We start from the raw sequence: 20,639 nt of genomic DNA on the forward strand, positions 1-20,639 counted from the left end.
CTCCAATATGTATTAGAAAGTGTTGTATACAACATTATGAAGTTTTCTTTGTAAGGCAACCTTGTTTGTTACTAAATGGTCATTACTATGGGTTACTAGAATTGTGCTACACATTGAGGAAAGCTTTCATGTCCACACTATTGTGTTTGCGATTTATGGTCGCAAATCTAATTCACAGCTAAAAGGGCAGCTATTTAAAAAAAATGGTAGGTTCTGACATAGAAAGCATTTTCCAAGTGAAGCACAGATAAACGTAATTTTGCAAGCATTTGAAATCTGCAGTTTAATGAGCAAATTCACGCTACTCTTAATTGCATACGCAGACAATTTTAGATTGCTAAATAACTACTTAATCATGATTCCCAAAAGAAATATTAACTTCAATCCATTTTGACAAGTGTGACACATCTTGATCAATTATACCCAGGCTGTGACATCAGTCCCGATTTTTAAAAAAAATCATTCACAGAATGTGGATGTCACTGCCCAGGCCAGTACTTATTGTCTATCCCTAATTGCCCAGAAGGCAGTTGAGAGTCAACTGATTTGCTATAGGTCTCAAGTTACATGTAGGCCTGACCAAATTAGGTTGATAGATTTCTTTCCCTTAAAGGATGTTAGTGAATCAGATTGTTTTTTTTCCAACAATTGATGATGGTTTCATGGCCACTTTTAAACCCTTAATTCCAAATTCCTTATTAAATTCCAATTCCAACATCTAGGACCCTGTGGAGATCGGAGACATGCAAAATGAATATTTCTCATTGATTTTCACTGAGGAAAAGGAGAATGTTGCAGAGGAGAAGAATGAGACACGAGATATTAGACTAGAAAGGATCGAGGTTAGTAAGGAAAAGGTGTTATCAATTCTAGAAAGAGTGAAAGTAGGCAAGTCCCCTAGGCCGGGTGGAATTGATCTGAGGATTCTCTGGGAAGCTAGGGAGATGTTGGAACCTTTGGCCTTGATCTTTGAGTCATCATTGCCTACAGATTTAGTACCAGAGGGCTGGAGGATTGCAAATGTTGCGCCCTTGTTCAAGAAGGGCAGTAGAGATGACCCAGGTAATTATAGACCAGTGAGCCTTATATCTGTTGTAGGAAAGGTTTAGGAAAGGATTATAAGAGATAGGAATTATACTCAAATAGCAAGCAACAATTTGATTGTATCTAGTCAACATGGTTTCGTCAAGGGCAGGTCATGTCTCACAAAACTCATTGAGTTTTTTGAGAAGATGACTAAGCATTTGGATGAGGGTAGGGCAATTGATGTAGTGTATATGGACTTCAGTAAAACCTTTGATATGGTTCCACATGGTAGACTGTTGGAGAAAATGCAGTCATGGGATTGAGGATGATTTAGCAGTATGGATTAGGAACTGGCTTTCTCTAAGAAGGCAGCGAGTGGTGGTTGATGGAAAATATTCAGCCTGGGCTGCGGTTACTAATGGTGTGCTACAAGGATACTGCTTGCATGCATGGACGCAGGCATAGGTGGATGGGTCAGTAAGTTTGCAGATGACGCTAAAGTCGGTGGAGTGGTGGACAGCGTGGAAGAATGTTTAACGTTGCAGGGAGACTTGGATAAATTGCAGAATTGGGCTGAGAGGTGGCAAATGGAGTTCAATGCAGACAAATGTGAGGTGATTCACTTTGGTAAAAATAACAAGAATACTTGGTATTCTGGTACATATTCTTGGTAGTGTAGATGTGTAGAGGGACCTTGGAGTCCACGTAAATAGATCCCTGAAAGTTTCCACCCAGGTTGATAGTGCTGTTAAGAAGGAATACAGTGTGTTAAATTTTATTGGTAGAGGGACTGAGTTCCGGAGCCGCAATATGCTGCGACAATACAAAATGCTAGTATGGCCACATTTGGATTATTATGTTCTGTTCTGTTCGTCCCATTACAGGAAGGATGTGGAAGCATTGGAAAAGATGCAGACGAGATTTACCAGGATGTTGCGTGGTCTGGAGGGATGGTCTTATGAGGCAAGGCTGAGAGACTTGGGTCAGCTCTCATTGGAAAAAAGAAAGCTAAGAGGGGATTTGATAGAGATATATGAGATGATCAGAGGATTAGATGGGGTAGACCGTGAAAGTCTTTTTTCTCGAATGATGATGTCAGCTGGTACGAGGGGGCATAGCTACAAATTGAGGGGTGATAGAATTAAGACAGATGTCAGAGGCAGGTTCTTTATCCAGAGAATGGTAAGGGTGTGAAATGTTCTGCCTGCCAATGTAGTTAATTCAGCCATATTCGGGACATTGAAACAATCCTTGGATAAGCACATGGATGATGATGGAATAGTGTAGGGGATGGGCTTAGATTAGTTCACAGATCGTTGCAATGTCGAGGGCCAAAGAGCCTGTTCTGTGCTGTATTGTTCTATGTTCTATGTTCTAATAGTCTATTGATAAACCACCAGGGCATTGTCTCCCCCATGTCCTTTGCTGCATAGAAATGGAAGCAGAATATTTCAAATACTAGAGTGATGAAATAAAACACCATGTGCTAGAGAAGCTCACATGGTCTGGCATCATCTATGAGGAAAGCAAACAAGTGAACATTTCAAATCCACTATGACTGTGATTATTTCTCTCTGTGTCGAGTGATACTGCTCGTTTCAAATTTCTCCAGCACTTTCTGCAGAAAAATTGGCCTTTTATTTTCTTTCCCACCAGCCCATGTTCCAAAAGATTCAGGACACACTTTACCAGTCAACGGCTTGTTAGTGATTTCTAAAATTGGTAGCATTTTTTCAAAAGACAGAGTTAGATTCTGTCCAATTCACTGTTGTAAAGATTGATCAATTGCTGCACTGATGTGACAGTTTTAATCAGGTTTGGAGCTTGATATTGTACCTGCATTTAATAGCTGAATATATCATTTATGTTTTTCAAAGAACTGGCCCTCAAGCAGTGATATCAATTTTTATAACTTAATATAACCATGTTTGTTTCTCCCTCTAATGTACAGGGGGAAATTAAAATTTAATAGCAACCAAGTAATTGGCATTCTTAATAGACTGTTCATAGTCTTTATAAGTTGGATTACCATGAGACATCTAAACTCTACCACAGTTGTCACATATGGGCTCAGACTTTCCAATGGCCAGGTAATCACTCCTGAAGTGAGGAGGGGAATTCCACATGAGGGTGTTGTCGAATCTCAAATGGAACACATTCTGAGCAAATTGTGTGGGAATTTCAAAGTTCCACTGGGCAGTTGCCCTGTGCCTGGAAACACATCTCTGTTTAAATCAGACAGTTCAGAGGATTCTGCTGAAATTATGTAAATAGTTATTAAGAAAAGAAAGTATCTAGTCTATATACTGAGAAAACCATTGAGGAGCCCCAACTACACTTTCCCTTGAAGCCTTGCACCTCTGGACCCTGGCCTGAAACTCCCCATCCTTTCTGAGGCCCTGACACTCCTCTCCCACTGCTTCCTGCCATCCCTGGCACCGGGCTCATTCGGCATCCCATATCCAGTATCACCACCACCATCACCATCATCTCCCTTCAGCCACTGTCAGTTGTGACTCCTTCTGCTCCTGACCCAACACCAGCTTCCTGTCTGCCTGTGACCTTACTACCCATTCATCCCATCATGGGAGTTGAATACCCTTCTCCCAGGTGGCGACCATCGCAAAGGCAGCAACTCACCTGCACCCCCACTCCCATCCTGATGAGACAAGACGCCTCCAAATTTCCATCCTTGTACACTGCCCCTCCTGCCCTGCTGACAGATCCAACCAACTCACTACAACCCATCAACCCAACTCTTGTCATTTGCTTATCTGGCACCATGCCCTTTATCAGCGTGGCATCCTAGCCTCCTGGCACCCTAACTCCTTACTTACCTGCCAGACTTACCCAGTCCAAGTGGCTGTCTGTGCTGTCAGATCTCTAAATGTCAATGCAGGAGCTGACCGCTGTGAAAAAGAGATGTAGTTTAGCTTTTGCTGACTGTCCCATGCATTGAAGGGATCTCTCAGTTTGGAAGGAACGATCCACAGTTCTGAAAGCTTCCTGAGCGGCATCTTGTGTCAAAAATGTGGAGCACGTTTGTTGTGTTTCTTGGGAAAAAAAAGAGTGATATGCAATGTGAGTGAGATTGCCATTCCTCGGAAATTCCGACCCATAGTTTCTGCAATTTCTCAGATAAATGAGTATTTATTAAAAAGTGCATAAGGTACAATAAGCAGATAGCCCTTGAAGTGCCTGATTTTGATACATTAGTTGACTTCTGTTTACTGCACTGGTTGGGAGGGATCTAATAATACTTGATTAGTGAATACTTGGAACCTCAAATGCAAACGATGTGCAAACTTTCAGAGTGCAATTTGCTTGAGTTGCTGTTTCCTTGCCAGTTTTCCTTTTTACTTTTGAAATGTTGTGTGCAGTTCTCTCATTAAACCAATAGATGTTAATAAATGAGAAACAAGCTGCTCTATCTTTATTGCACTTGCTAAGATGGGTGAAGAAAGGAGTGTTATTAAATATTAATAATAGTACTTTGATAGCATCACATGCAGTTCACTGTTGAGTGTGCCAGCGTATATTAATGTGCTTATGTAGCCTTAGTGCCTGCCAGTGTTTTCCATAATTCATCTAGGTCAGAAAGAAAATGTGACATATTGTTGAAAAGAAAGCGGTTAACAGTATCTCATCTAAATAATCTTCAACAAATAAAACAGGTGCAGCTGGAAAATAATACTTCGCTTTTGAGTGTTGAAATTCATCTGGCCAAATGCTAGAAATAGTTACAACCGCAACACTGCCAATTTATATACCACCTTTTCACAAAATGAAACATTCCATGGCACTTCGCAGGAGTATTATAAAATAAATTAGAATCCTGGAGCACAAAAAGAAATTTTAAGGTCTGATGGGCAAAAAGCTTGGTTGAAGCCATCGGTTTTAAGGAACATCTTAAAGAGGGAGAGTAAGGAAAGAAGTGCAGAGTAGTTATCCGAGAGCTGGCTGCTGAGCCAAATGAAGGCACTACCACCAGTAATGGCATCATCAAGATTAGGAATGCACGAGAATTAGAGGACCATAAATATTTCAGGATGTTGTGGATATTACATATAAGGCATGAAAAGGCACGGAGGAATTGGTAAATAAGGAAAAGAATTTTAACAGTGAGACATTACATGGCTGAGAAATGTAAGTCACAGAGCAAAGTGAATGGAATCAAATAGTGAGCATGCATTGATATTGCATCTTATTATATCTTCAAGGTATCCAAAAACAATTAACATCCATTGAAATTCTGTTGAAATCCAACCACTCTTCTTGAACAGTGTGGCATCCAGTTTGCATGCAGCAAAACAACATTATGAGATGTGGAATCACTGAACTGAGTTTTGGTGGAATTGTTGAAAGAAAGATTCAGAACATAGCTAGAATACTCTGAACAGTTTTGTGCCCCTTTATCGAATAAAGATATACTCGCTTTGGAGGCAGTCCAGAGACGCCTCACTAGCATGATGGGTTTGCTTTATCAAGAGTGGTTAAGTATGTTGGGCCTGTAGAAGAATGGGAGGCAACCTTACTGAATCGTACACAAGTTTAGGGAACTTGACAGGGTAGTTGCAGAATGGTTATTTCCTGCCTGTGCATGAATCTAGAACCAGAGAACATAATCTCAGTGAGGGTCACTCATTTCAAGTAGATAAAAGAAAGGGTTTCTTCTCTCACAGAGTAGTGAATGTGTGGAATTCTTTACTGCAGAGGGCTGTTGAGACTGTGTCATTAAGGATGTAAATGGTTCAGATTGATATTTAATCAGTAATGGAATGAAGGGTTAGAGGGAAAAGGTAGGAAAATGGTTTTCAAACCTCAGTGAACGGTGGATCAGATTTGTTGGACTGAATGGCCCACTCCCACTACTACATCTTATGGTTAATGTAGACTTTGAGTAAATTCCAGCTATTCAAATGATATTCACCTGTCTATGTCCACCTGAAATGACAAGACAGGGCATCATTTCACATGTCATTTGGAATAGTTACATCAACCATCTTATTAAAACTGGGGTAAACTAACTCTATGGATTAGGAATATCTCCCTTTATCATAAGGAAAATATTTTTTAAAATTGAGAACATATTAGTGAAAAGGAAAAAAATAAACAATTTCACATAGAAAGGTGAATTTATGAGTTTTGTATGGTTGTATTTTCATACTTTGGCTTTCTGAATACCTATTTTCACAAACTACTCTGGAGCAAGCTTAAAAACTAGCCAGCCCTTGAAAATACCTCCATAATGTAAGGCTGTTAGTGTGACTGTGAATGGAATAGAAGTACAAGAAGTATGAGTCAGAAAACTATAATTAGAATTAGTGCATTAATTAGAACACATTTAAAGTATTTGAATTCAATGCACCAAAGAAAAGCAATTGTACAGAAATGGTCAAAAAGGATGATGCAGAAGAACTGGGTCATTGCGGCTGTAGGCTTTTATTCCCAATCTCCCTCACCTGTCAGGTTTACTCTGGGTATCAATAAACCAACATGGTTCTAACAATTAAATATACACAACATTCTTTATTAAAGCAAACTACAGTAAAAAGCACAAAAACTTAGTCATGCAGTGCTTGCAACTACAAGCAAACTTTTTATTGTGGACTTGCCTGAAGATCAGACCTGAACAGTTGATCAGCCCATTCTGTCTCAACTTCCAGTCATGGATCAGTCGACTTCCCCAAGATAGCTACATTTTTGCTGAGAAGAATTTTTTTTTTTAATTGTTTCCGTAAAATGACTCTATGCATTTACATTCTTGACACTGTCCAGTCTCCAGCAAATGATCAGTTTGACAACCGGCAAGCATCATACATTTGTCATGTTTTCGATGACAGTTTGAGCAATTGACTCATTAAGACTTGCTTATGTCTCCTTGGAAAGCCACTTATCTCTTGCCTTTAATTTTGACATAAAATTTAGCTTGTGCTGGCTTTTATGTCATTCAATCAACCACATGACATTTAGACAATACAATTCCATGACAAATTCAGCAAATGAATAGGCCACGTTATCACATCTGATTCATACAAATTTTCAGCATTTCCAGAGTGACTGTGACAGTTCACACTATTGCTATTGAGTTACTATACTTCAGTCTAATATGAAACATAAAGACACTCACAAAGGCACACGCACACATCAATGACCTTTCAAATCATCGAGTCATCATCAGGTTTCATATGTTTTCTCCTCATTTCATTCAGCTTAATTTTATTTAACCTTATTTTGGCCAGTCTGGCAAATTTGAGGTTAATACCTGCACAGTTTATTCAATTGTCACCACAACATGAACTTCAAGGATGCAACATGATTCAAACCTTGAAGTTATTCAGAGATTAGAAAGCACCCCTCTAGGTGTGACTATAAGACCATAAGACACAGGAGCAGAAATTAGGCCGTTCAGCCAATCAAGTCTGCTCCTCAATTCAATCATGGCTGATAAGTTTCTCAACCCCATTCTCCTGCTTTCACCTTGACACTCAAGAATCTATCTATCTCAGTCTTAAATACGCTTAATGACCTGACCTCCATCGCCTTCCATAGCAGTGAATTCCATTGATTCATTACGCTCTGCAGGAAGAAGTTTCTCCTTACCTTTATTCTAAACATTCTTCCTTATACTCTCAGGCTGTAGCCTCGGGTCCTAGTTTCTCTTACCAATGGAAATACCTTCCCAACATCCAATCTGTCCAGGCAATTTGTATTCTGTAAGTTTCAATTAGATCCCCCCTCATCCTTCTAAACTCCATCGAGTACAGACTCGAAATTTAGAATCCTTGCTGCATCATGATTCCCGCTGTAATTTTTGCCTCGTTTTTTTTCTGCAACATCTTCAACTTACACAATGCCTTCCGAAATAACCTGAAAAATGTATTTCTGCAACAGCTGTCTTAGTCAACTGAATTCTCCCTCTGCTTGGCTTCATTTTTCTCACAGCTTCCTCAGAAGTGCTTTGCGATGCATATTAAAGATGATATAGGAGTGCAACTTATTATGAAAATTTCATGACATTCAACAGGTGTGAGAAACAACAACTGATAAATGAAATTATAAGGCAAAGATGATTTAAAGCATATTTTTCAATTTCACAATTTATTCGTGGAGTGCAGAATTTATTATAACTTACAATATGAATTAAACTGAATGGGCTGCTGGTTAGAGGAAAAGGTGCAGGAGGGTACAAGTGAAGTGGGACATGTCCTGACTTCAATACAAACTTATTATATAAATAGAATGAACTGGGATAGTTTACAGACTTGTTTGTATTGCTGCTCTCGTCCTCTATTTATGTATGAATGAATATTGATGAATATGCCACTAAATCACTATATTTACTTGTGCATTATTTAGTATGTGTGCCACAAGGTTCTTTTTCATTTCAGTCAATGTTCAGCCACATGCTAAGTTGGAATGAACATTTTTGTTTGATCGAGTCATGTGCCTGTTGTGGGGGTCTGATCATGAATGAACTGGAATAGTCTCTTTCCTTATTTTCTGTATGGTTTTTCAAATATTAGCGAATTATTAGCGAAGTCACCTGAGTAGCCTGTGACATCTTGTCTTTATACTTTCCTTAGATGTCACAGTCTGTCACCACAACTCAGACGTCATTAACACAGACCATGCTAATGGAAACCGTAACCATGGTTACCACCAAAGAAAAGATTTCAGTATCGCCGAAAGAGGAACTCCCCCCTCCTCCCCCTCCTAAGAAGAGGCAAGTGCTCTTGGATTCTGAGCTCAGGAAAAGGTGAGTTAATGAGCATTGTGAAGGTGTTTATTAACATTTTTGTTAGACAAGGAGAAAATTTTTGTGGTGTTGTACCTGTACTGATGTAATAAATGCCTTTCATTAGGCATATCCGTTGGCCATTATGTGCAGGAATGCATATACTGTGTACTAAATAAATTGGAAGAAATTCCAATGTGTTTTATAATGGCACCTTGAGGTCTACCTTTTCCTTCTGTCACGGTATACAGTACACCTAAGTTTTATTATACGTACTTCTGTTAATAAGAGCCAGATCTCCATCTAGTGTTTAAAATTATTATCACTGGTGTCAGGTTTTTAATATGCATGAGAACAAGTATTTGAAGACCCTTTACAATGTTACTAACTCTTTTTTATTGCATTCATGTTCCTCGACAACAATTACATTACAGTAATCCTGTGATAATAATGCATATTTTCACATCTTGTAACACTTCAGTAGTTGTATCACGTAAAGAACGCAGTCAAAAGCCAGGGAGAGTGTCAAAAGTGCAGGAAGAAATTGAACAACGATACAAGAAAGGCAAAGAGCTGGTATGGAAGAAATAGCAGATAACTCTAAAAGAAGACAACAATATTTTATGAGCTAATGCATGCAAAAGTGTTGAGCAATAATGCCTCATCCTGTGAATGAATTAAAAAACATGACTGGTAAGGGAATGGTGGGACTGTTTAGGGTTAACGAGATAACCTGACAGACCTCGGGGGCAGCATACAGGTACTTTATAAGTATGCTGCCTTTGACTTCACGAAACAAAGAATTAGGTTAATATCAAAGTAGAGGATAGGCAAGAGAAGTCAGTGGAATGGTATCAGATGAAAATGGATATAAAGGATGTGCTAAATTGTTTGGCATCACTAAAAGTTAACAAGTCATCCAGTTTAGAGGGAATGTATCCCAGGCTGCCATGGGGAATTAAGATGAAGATAGCAAAAGATTTTCAGTCCTCCTTGAAAGTTGAAATGGCACCAGAGGACTGGAGGATTGCGTGACCATCTTTGTTCAAAAGTTGGGAGGGGGATATGTGCCAGTCAGAGTCAGATGTCAGTGGTGAGAAAAGTTCAAAAGATCACTGTCAAGCATAAAATTAAGTATTCCTTAGAGAGGAATGCGATAATAAATGGCATTTTCATGATGTATTTGCTAAAGGCAAATCTGTTCCGACTGATCTGTTTGAATGAATTTTTCAATGAACAAAAGTCATTCTTACATTTTTCTTCTCTTCATTCTTTCATTTGGTTTTATTCATGTGTGGGATGTGGGCATCATTGCTAGCCAGCAATTATTGCACATCCCTGTTCCCCTTGAGAAGGTGGTAGTGAACAGCCTTCTTGAATCGTTGCAGTTCACCTGCTACAAGTTGACCCACAATGCCATCAGAAAGGGAAATCCAGGATTTTGACCCAGTAAGAGTGAAGGAACAGTAATATATTTCCAAGTCAGAATGTTGAGTGGTTTGGAGGGGAACTTCTGCAGGTCTTGGTGTACCCATATCTGCTCTCCTTGTTCTTCCACATGGAACTGGTTGTGGGTTTCGAAGGTGCTGTCTCAGGATCTTTGGTGCATTTCTGCGGTGCATCATGTAGATGGTGTGCACAACTACAGCTGAGCATTGATGGTGGATGTTTGTGAATGTAATGCCAATCAAGAAAGTTGCTTCGCCCTGGATGGGGTCAAGCTTCGTGTATTTTGCCTATCCAGGAGTTTCTGTCACTCCTTGTGCTTTGCAGATGATGGATAGATTTTGGGGAGTCAGAAGATAAGTTGGAGAGTCCATTTAAACTTCCATGTTGAGATTTAATGATGGAAACACAGTTGACTGTCACGGAGCAGTGATTTGATTGTTTCTTATTGGAGGTGATTATTGCCTGGCATTTGTGTGGTGCAAATGTTACTTGCCACTTGTGCGGCCATGAAATGTGAGCCTTGTTGGCAAGTCTATGTTGCCAAATTGCACTATATTATGACAATCTGACACCTGAACCCAAGTGTCAGCAATATGCATGTTTCATTCAAAGGACCATGTCTCAAAATCTATGGGGAGTTCTCCTTGGTCAGATTAAAGGCGATCCTCTGCAGTATATTAAGGGCAGTGTCTGCTTTCAGTGTCAGGGTTTAAACACAATTTATCATCTGCCAGTCAGGGTCTGGGATCCATTCCAGGCACTGAGCAGCTGTCAGTCCTGCAGGTCCAGTGCAGTCATTCTGGGGATTTGCAGAGTCAGTCAGGGAGCTGCACACAGGGCAGTCGGGGCATGTTCTTTCATTAGTCAGGGTTGTCTGTCCACGTCATTGAAAGGGATGGGTCATGGTCAGTGCTGTAGGTCAGCTCAATGCTAACAGGCACCAGTGCTACAACAGGGAAGTTGACCAGTCATTTGTTTGGATTGGAAGCAGGAAGCTGGGATGCAGAGGAGACAACAATCTTGAAGGAGGAAACTCAACGTAACAGGTCGGGTGGGGGGCGGTGGTGGAATTAGGGGTGTCACTAGCAGTCACAGCCATTACAACAAGAGGGGTTTGCAGTACAATGGCATGGCAGTTGTATGCTACATGCTATTGTGGGCATTAGGGGAAGAGTAACACTCCGTTAAATAGGATTCTAAGGTGGGATGAGGCTACGGGTGACCTATGCAGTGCGGTTCTAAAATGGCAGTAGATTTGCAAATGTGCATTTGTATCGACAATGAGGCATCAGCCAAATCGTTTGTGTGTCTTTTTTTGGGTTTCTCGCCAACAATTTGCTCGGTAAGTAGCAACTCCTGGCTGGCAGCATTTTACCTGGTGCATAGGTGGGCTTTAGAAATCGGAATCCTGGGTAATCCCAGCAGTGGTGAGTACCACTGCCCCTGGTGAGAAGGAATATAGGATGAGTGGGGCACCATAGAGGCTTGGTACACAGCTTAAGAAAATAGAATGTAAAATCTAACTTGGAGAAACCCCTCCATGATACTCGCCACAATTAAAACTTGTGCTGCACTTTACCAGAAATTGATCATGGTCACTATCACAAAGACCAGCTTGGCATTCCACAATTTTGATTGAATTTAATCACACTCAGTGCTCCAAACATTAGACTCGATGCTGAAGAAGGGTCACTGGCCCTGAAACATTGACTCTGCTTTCTCTCCTCAGTTGTTGCCAGTGTCACTGAGTTTTTCCAGCAATTTGTGTTTTTACTCTTGGTGATGCCTTTTCATTTTTTTTTTGTGACAACCAGTGCCCTACACTCCTGTTTTTCTTTTTTTTTTCCTTTTCTTCCCATGTCGTGTGTGTGCAGGTGTGAGACACAGTGAAAGACACAAGGTGCACAAATCTTATTCAACTTATCTCCTGTTTATTTCTTTTTTTTTCTTACCCCCACACTACCGTCTAACTGCAGTAATGCTTATTTTTTCTCCAGCACCCATGGTGTGAGTGCAAGTGTGAGACACAAAGTGCACAAATCTTTATTTAATTTCCACCAGCAGGAAGAAAGGAAACACCCGAGTGGCCTGTGATAAGCAATGCCCTTCACATCACAGGGCAATGCTGTGTGATCAAAACAGTGAAGGGGAGGGCAGGGACTAAATCAAAATGGAGTTGGAGGGGGAAATGATGCACTCCACTCCCTGCGGCGCCCACCTCTCCTGAACAACTCCAGAGTGTTGGTGGACACTGCGTGCTCCTTCTCCAAGGACACCCGTGATGCCTTTTCATAGCTGATGCCTCCAAACCCACAAATGGTGGATAGTCAATAAAGACAAGGTTATTGCCAGTTAAGACCAATTATTGGGGATCAAGTGATATTTGACTCCATGCAAGCTTAAAGACCCTTGACTCCGGCTGCTCTGTTCTGTGACTATTTTTAATGCAGTTTTTTAAAATAAACATGCTGAATGAGTGCCTTAAGATGAAGGTGTGTTCTCTCTCCCTTATTCACGATGACATGTTACAGTTCCTTCTGTAGTGGAGGCTCTCCTAATGGCTTTCCAGCTCTGAGTGTCCATTGGTTAGCCAATTCAGAGGAAGTCACTGCCAGTGATTGTTCCCATCACAGTCTGGTACTAGGACGTTATTTCACACTGAAGTCTGGATCCCAACCAAAATCCCTATTTGGAAAGGAGTACAATTCAAAGTTTGTGGATGATATAGATTTAGACAGCATAATAAATAGCAAATAGTTGCAGATTTATGGAAATTGTAGCTTAATAACACAATGGACGGACGCATGGCAAATGCAGTATTTTTGACCAAATGATGTGAAGTGATGCACTATGGGAGAAACAACATTAAGAGTAATTTTTTAACGTAAATATCTTGTAGGGGTCAAGGAATGGATGACCCCTAGCATACATATTCACAGATATTGAAATGTTTCTTGTGGAAGTTGAGAAGGCAGATAAGAAAGTATAGAACATAGAACATTACAGCACTGAACAGGTCCTTTGGCCCTCGATGTTGCGCCAACCTGTCATACAAATCTGAAGCCCATCTAACCTACACTATTCCATGTACATCCATATACTTGTCCAATGACGACTTAAATGTACTTAAAGTTGGCGAATCTACTACCATTGCAGGCAAAGCATTCCATACCCTTACTACTCTCTGAGTAAAGAAACTACCTCTGACATCTGTCCTATATCTGTCACCCCTCAATTTAAAACTATGCCCCCTCATGCTTGCTGTCACCATTCTTGGAAAAAGGCTCTCCCTGTCCACCCTATCTAACCCTCTGATTATCTTATACGTCTCTATTAAGTCACCTCTCAACCTTCTTCTCTCTAACAAAAACAGCCTCAAGTTCCTCAGCCTTTCCTCATAAGGCCTTCCCTCCATACCAGGCAACATTCTAGTAAATCTCCTCTGCACCCTTTCCAAAGCTTTCACATCTTTCTTATTATGTGGTGACCAGAACTGTACACAATACTCCAAGTATGGCTGCACTAGAGTTTTGTACAGCTGTAGCATAACTTCATGGTTCCGGAACTCGATCCCTCTATTAATAAAAGCTAAAATACTGTATGCCTTCTTAACAAACCTGTCAACCTAGGTGGCAACTTTCAAGAATCGGTGCACCTGGACACCGAGATCTCTCTGCTCATCTACACTACCGAGAATCTTAACATTAGCCCAGTACTTTGCATTCTGGTTACTCCGACCAAAGTGAATCACCTCACACTTATCCGCATTAAACTCCATTTTCCACCTCTCAGTCCAGCTCTGCAGCTTGTCTATGTCTCTCTGTAACCTATAACATCCTTCGTCACTATCCACAACTCCACCGACTTTAGTGTTGTCTGCAAAATTTACTCACTCACCCTTCTACGTCCTCATCCAGGTCGTTTATAAAAATGATGAACAGTCATTTTTATGCAGAATATTTAGCTCTGTAAAGGGGCAGTGACTAGAAAAGCAATGAAGCTATGCTGAACCTCTAAGTCTCTGATTACATTGGAAAGTAATGTAGTTTTGAGCATGACAATTTAGGATGCTGTCAATGACCTGGAGTGAAATCAGAGAAGGTTTGTCAGCAAGCTATCCAAAGTTGGAAGACTTTCAATAGTGTGGAGTGAGTTCAAAAGTTGTGATTGTTCTCAGTATAGCGGAGAAGATAAGGAGAGACCTTATAGAAGGATTAAAATTTAAGTGGGGCTTTGATATTACAAGTATGGAGAAAATACCTTTGGCAAGTAGGATTGTAATGAGGGTATGCACAGATTTTAAATAATCGACAAAATGAACAAGTGGGGAAGTAAGGAGAAAACAATTCACCCTGAATGTTGAGAGCCAGCACCTACTGTGGGCATGAATATGAAAGGCATTGCTTTACGGGATAATGAGCTGAGGTGCAAAATTCAAGTGGACAGCTCCCATGTTTGGTCAAGTTCCTTCTGAGCTGCACAGTTTGCTGGTTCTTCAGTGAGGTGAACTGCTTCATACTGCATGCTATTAAATATTGAAAACGTTGATAAATTTGTCTTAATAGCAAGCCAAGAGCATTATTGAGGAAACTGCAGTTTAATTCTGTGCATTGAACCAGGGTGTTTGGTATTTAACAATGCTGCCACACTTACTGGGTGCAATTTTGCCCTTCTTGGAGGTGGCTAAAAGTGCACATAATAAGACAAATGGATCCTGGAGAGATACTATTATCTCTGTGATTGCTTGCTGGACCGTTGTGGATTTTTCTCAACATACCACCAATTATGACAAAGATGATGTTCGTTAATGGCCTCACTACATCAGCAGCTTCAGTAGTGTGTGTGTGGGTGTGTTGCCAATTGTTCAATTTTGTGTCCTTTCCTTCAGATACATTTTGTCCCATACGTACATATAACATTTAGAAAGAGATAAACACAAGTGAATGCTATAAACTATGTCAGCCCTTTACTTCCCCATCAGGCTGGATCAGATCAAGATCCCAACCTGATCTAATTTTCTGCCATTTACTCTTCACCAAGTATTCTGGAAAAATTCCAAAATTTTCAAAATCAAGTTCCAACATCTGCTGCAGAGAATTATGAGTAAATTTAAGTGCTTATTGGATTTTGTTCCTTTATTTAAAATGTACAGTTTTGATTGTTCCTGATTAAATTATTGTGGATACTGGCCTAAATGATGATCCAGTTGCATGAGAAAGGTGGATGAACAACAGCTAACAAAGGGACTGATTAACTCCAAGGTGCAGGAATTCAGTTTAGAATCATTTAGATCCTCCTTGTATTCTTGGTTTTCTGTACGATACCATTGGCACTAAACATTTGAAGAAAAATGAGAAGAAAACCAAAGGTGAGTCAAAGTTGATGATTATCATTTCCAATTAAATTAAAGGTGTTATTTAATTACTCCCTTTTCCAGTTGAACAGTACTTATTCTAATTGAGATCATAAGGTGAGGGACCTAACTCTCTAATGTAGAGAACTAGCAAAGCTGAAAGAGAAAATGAAGTAAATCATGAAGTAGGGACTAGATGAGACTGAACTTGGGTTTTAAACGAGTGGCTAGATTGTTGGAGGAGGTCATAATTGAGAAAGATCAGCATTCCCAGAATTTTACAGGGAAATTAACATATACATCTTGATTTCAATTCAATAAAGAATGTTTTTCTTATCCTCTCTGCATCTTGTGAAATGATGCAGAAACACACAAATATTGCCAATACCCAGCTCCACCTCACTGCTACATCTGACCATTTCTTTCACTCTGTAATTTATAGCACAGTGGATGAACAGAAACTGTATCCAATTAAACGCAGAGAATTGAAAACATTTTTTTGTCACTACTCTCTTTCTGACAATTGTCAGAGGCATCCACTACTTTGGTGTTATAATTGATACTGAGCTGAAAATGTGTTGCTGGAAAAGCGCAGCAGGTCAGGCAGCATCCAAGGAGCAGGAGAATTGATGTTTCGGGCATGAGCCCTTCTTCAGGAATGAGGAGAGTGTGCCAAGCAGGCTAAGATAAAAGGTAGGGAGGAGGGACTTGGGGGAGGCGCGTCAGAAGTGTGATAGGTGGAAGGGAGGTTAAGGTGAGGGTGATAGGCCAGAGTGGGGGTGGGGGCAGAGAGGTCAGGGAGAGGATTGCAGGTTAGGAAGGTGGTGCTGAGTTTGAGGGTTGGGACTGAGACAAGGTGGGGGGGGGAGGGGAAATGAGGAAACTGGAGAAATCTGAGTTCATCCCTTGTGGTTGGAGGGTTCCTAGTGGAAGATGAGGCACTCTTCCTCCAGCCGTCGTGTTGCTATGGTCTGGCGATGGAGAAGTCCAAGGACCTGCATGTCCTTGGTGGAGTGGGAGGGGGAGTTGAAGTGTTGAGCCACGGGGTGGTTGGGTTGGTTGGTCTGGGTGTCCCCGAGGTGTTCTCTGAAACGTTCCGCAAGTATGCGGCGTGTTTCCCCAATGTAGAGGAGGCCACACGGGTGCAGCAGATGCAGTAAATGATGTGTGTGGAGGTGCAGGTGAATTTTTGGCGGATATGGACGGATCCTTCTATATCCGCCACAAATTCACCTGCACCTCCACACATATCATTTGCTGCATCCGTTCCCTGACCTCTCCGCCCCCACCCCCACTCCGGCCTATCACCCTCACCTTAACCTCCTTCCACCTATCGCACTTCCGATGTCCCTCCCCCCTACCTTTTATCTTAGCCTGCTTGGCACACTCTCCTCATTCCTGAAGAAGGGCTCATGCTCGAAACGTCGATTCTTCTGCTCCTTGGATGCTGCCTGACTTGCTGTGCTTTTCCAGCAATACATTTTCAGCTCTGATCTCCAGCATCTGCAGTCCTCACTTTCTCCTGTTATAATTGATAGCAAAATATGCTTCCAATCATATATTTAAACCATCACCAAGACTTCTGTCTCACATGACAAAGCAGCTACTGGGACATTCCAACATGCCAATTGGCATGCTGATGTATGAAGTCTGTGTCATGCATACCCTTGGATATCCATAAACAGCTAGATAAAGATGAGAGGGAAAGTTGCTTCCAATCTTGATAAACTTACTTAATCTCTTTTATCTATTTCCTAATTCTCAGCTAGTTGCAATCAACCATCACCCTATACATTCTGATCTCAGTTGGCTCTGGGTCTAAGCAATGATGCAAATTGAAAAGTTTCAACCATGTTTCCAGATCCCTCCCTATCTCTGTAATCTCCTCCAACCCTCCAAGATCATTATAGTTCATCATTTAGTGCTTTTGCACATTCCCAAATCCACTTACCTCATTCATTTCACACAATTTCAAGATTGTATCAGTTTCATTTAATGGTCATACTTCAGTTGCCTGTTCTGTCCCCACAATCCATCTGGCAGATATTCCTCACCTCAAACTGATTCCCCCCCCCTTTCTTTCTTAAGGACATATTTGCTGGAAATATTGGGGTGTGCTTCTGTAATTTTCAAGTTTTAAAGTATTGGCAGTAGCATTTTAGAAAAGGAGGCCAATTATGTTGTTCCCACAAAATCATTTGAAGAGTGTGGATTTTTTTGTGAAGGGAAAATGGCTACAGTTAGCAGTTCAGCATTTTCAAAGGGTCCTGAATAATGAAGTGTGTTCATCATGTTGATAACCGGCAGCTTCAAATCAAGTAAGGTGATTCTGAAAGGAACATTGACAAGAATACTTCTGAGATATTCCCCCATATTTAATCATCGTTTGCTGGATGGAAATGGGGTGCATTCTCTTTGAGCCTTTTCAAGGATTTTCTGAACTTTTGTTCAGACGAAAGCATTAAATTTGTGCTGCAACCAAGTTTGGAATCCTATGTGCTTACTAAGAAAATAAAGCTGTAAGATTCCATAGTTTTGAAACTGTCAAAGTTTACATTACAATATCAGGCAAATAAACTACCCATAATGTTTATTTTGTACTCTACTGTCAAGAATTAACCAGAGATAAACCTGAATCTATAGGCAAACTGTGACTGAACAAATCTTGCTGCACTTTGAATAGCAGATTTGGCCAAAGCAGATCTGTGGGTTTTTCTGCAATCTACCCAAGTGTGAATGATGCTGTGGGGCACCACATGTTATTAAAACTTTGTGCCCTGCACAAAAGATTCCAATTCCTTTCATTTAACGTTTGAGCGTCAGAACTCCCTCAAAAAAAATTGCTCACATCAGGGTAGTTCAGTCTCTTCACTCAAGATCACATTTCAGAGGATCTCCACATACAGTTCACTGACACCCAATTACTAGCCCAGTTTCAACTTTTTACCTCACAGCTGCCTTAACTAAACTGTCACTGTCCTTGAATTTCTTTGAACCTCAAGTTTTCTCAGCTGCGTGAAGCACCTTTACTTTTCTATCTCCCATCCCTGCCCCTGCACTGCAATAATGCCCCTGCTCCCTCGAACCAACAATAATACTTGAGCTATGGAAACATCTTGTTGGGCTATTCTGCTCTTTTCAATGCACTGCCTTCTCAGCACTTTGTGACTTCTCCCAGGGACTGCCTGGAGTCTGCTAACAACAGCACTTTTGTTCCCCAGAGCTTCATCCTCCTCATTATAAGCACTTAGAGTCATAGAGATGTACAGCATGGAAACAGATCCTTCGGTCCAACCCATCAATGCTGACCAGGTTTCCACACCCAATCCAGTCCCACCTGCCAGCACCCAGCCTATATCCCTCCAAGCCCTTCCTATTCATATACCCATCCAAATGCCTCTTAAATGTTGCAATTGTACCAGCCTCCACCTCTTCCTATGGCAGCTCATTCCATACACGTACCACCCTCTGTGTGAAAAAATTGCCCCGTAGGCCTTTTTTATATCTTTCCCCTCTCACCCTAAACCTATGCCCTCTAGTTCTGGACTCCCCGACCCCAGGGAAAAGACTTTGCCTATTGAGGTAAAAAAAAGTCTGCTGACGCTGGAAACCAGAGTCTCGAGTAGAAGGGTGCTGGAAAAGCACAGCGGTTCAGGCAGCATTCGAGGAGCAGTAAAATTGACGGTTCGGGCAAAAGCTCTTCATCAGGCCTATTTACCCTATCCATGCCCTTCATAATTTTATAAACCTCTATAAGGTCACCTCTAAGCCTCCGACGCTCCAGGGAAAACTGTCCCAGCCTGTTCAGCCTCCCCCTATAGCTCAAATCCTCCAACCCTGGCAACATCCTTGTAAATCTTTTCTGAACCCTTTCAAGTTTCACAACATCCTTCCAATAGGAAGGAGACCAGAATTGCATGCAATTTGCCAACAGTGGCCTAACCAATATCCTGTACAGCTGCAACATGACCTCCCAGCTCCTGTACTCAATACTTGAACCAGTAAAAGAAAGCATACCAAACGCTGCCTTCATTATCCTATCTACCTGCGACTCCACTTTCAAGGAGCTATGAACCTGCACTTCAAGGTCTCTTTGTGCAGCAACACTCCCTTGGACCTTACCATTAAGTGTATAAGTCCTGCTAAGATTTGCTTTTCCAAAATGCAGCACCTCGCATTTATCTGAATTAAACTCCATCTGCCACTTCTCAGCCCATTGGCCCATCTGGTCCAGATCCTGTTGTAATCTGAGGTAACCCTCTTCGCTGTCCACTACACCTCCAATTTTGGTGTCATCTGCAAACTTACTAACTGTACCTCTTATGCTCACATCCAAATCATTTATGTAAATGACAAAAAGTAGAGGACCCAGCACTGATCCTTGTGGCACTCCACTGGTCACAGGCCTCCAGTCTGTAAAACAACCCTCCACCACCACCCTCTGTCTTCTACCTTTGAGCCAGTTTTGTATCCAAGTGGCGAGTTCTCCCTGTTTTCCATGAGACCTAACCTTGCTAGGTTCTCCCATGGGGAACCTTGTCATTCACCTTACTGAAGTCCATATACATCACATCTATCACTCTGCCCTCATCAATCCTCTTTGCAACTTCCTTAAAAAACTCAATCAAGTTTGTGAGACATGATTTCCGATGCACAAAGCCATGTTGACTATCTCTAATCAGTCCTTGCCTTGACTGACTACCAGGCTGACTTTGGCCACCTTCTGCTTTGATTACCTCTAATTAACTCACTGTGTTCCATTGTATCCCTTTGATGCCTTTCCCTGATCCTGTGATCTCCTTTTTGGCACCAGTCATTACAGGCAAGCTACTGTTAGATTAGCCCTGCTCACTGTCTGATGTCATGCTGGGAGGAAAAGTTAGATAGAGCGTACACAGCGCATTGTGCTGCTCTGCATAAACAATGAGTACTGGGGCTTGCTGAGAATTGCCATTCTCAGAATCCACTGTGACACCACATGAAAGCATTCAACAGCACTGACCCAAAAAGTTAAGTTAGCTTTTCTTCACATTATAGAATATAGAACAGTTAGCCCATGTCTGTAATGACCAT

General features: G+C 41.2%; 1 protein-coding gene across 7 annotated transcripts in view; it reads left to right on the forward strand.

Moving 5' to 3' along the window:
• dmd (dystrophin) overlaps positions 1 to 20,639 on the forward strand; it is a 1,983,095-nt gene that overhangs the window by 826,055 nt on the left and 1,136,401 nt on the right. For all 7 annotated transcript variants that reach the window (XM_060833515.1, XM_060833512.1, XM_060833514.1 and 4 more), the window contains one exon: positions 8,613 to 8,785. In XM_060833515.1, coding sequence (XP_060689498.1) covers positions 8,613 to 8,785 — 173 coding nt within the window. The remainder of the gene's footprint in view (positions 1 to 8,612; positions 8,786 to 20,639) is intronic.

This window comes from Hemiscyllium ocellatum, chromosome 12 (genome assembly GCF_020745735.1).
Source record: "Hemiscyllium ocellatum isolate sHemOce1 chromosome 12, sHemOce1.pat.X.cur, whole genome shotgun sequence".
NCBI classification, from domain to species: Eukaryota; Metazoa; Chordata; class Chondrichthyes; order Orectolobiformes; family Hemiscylliidae; genus Hemiscyllium; species Hemiscyllium ocellatum.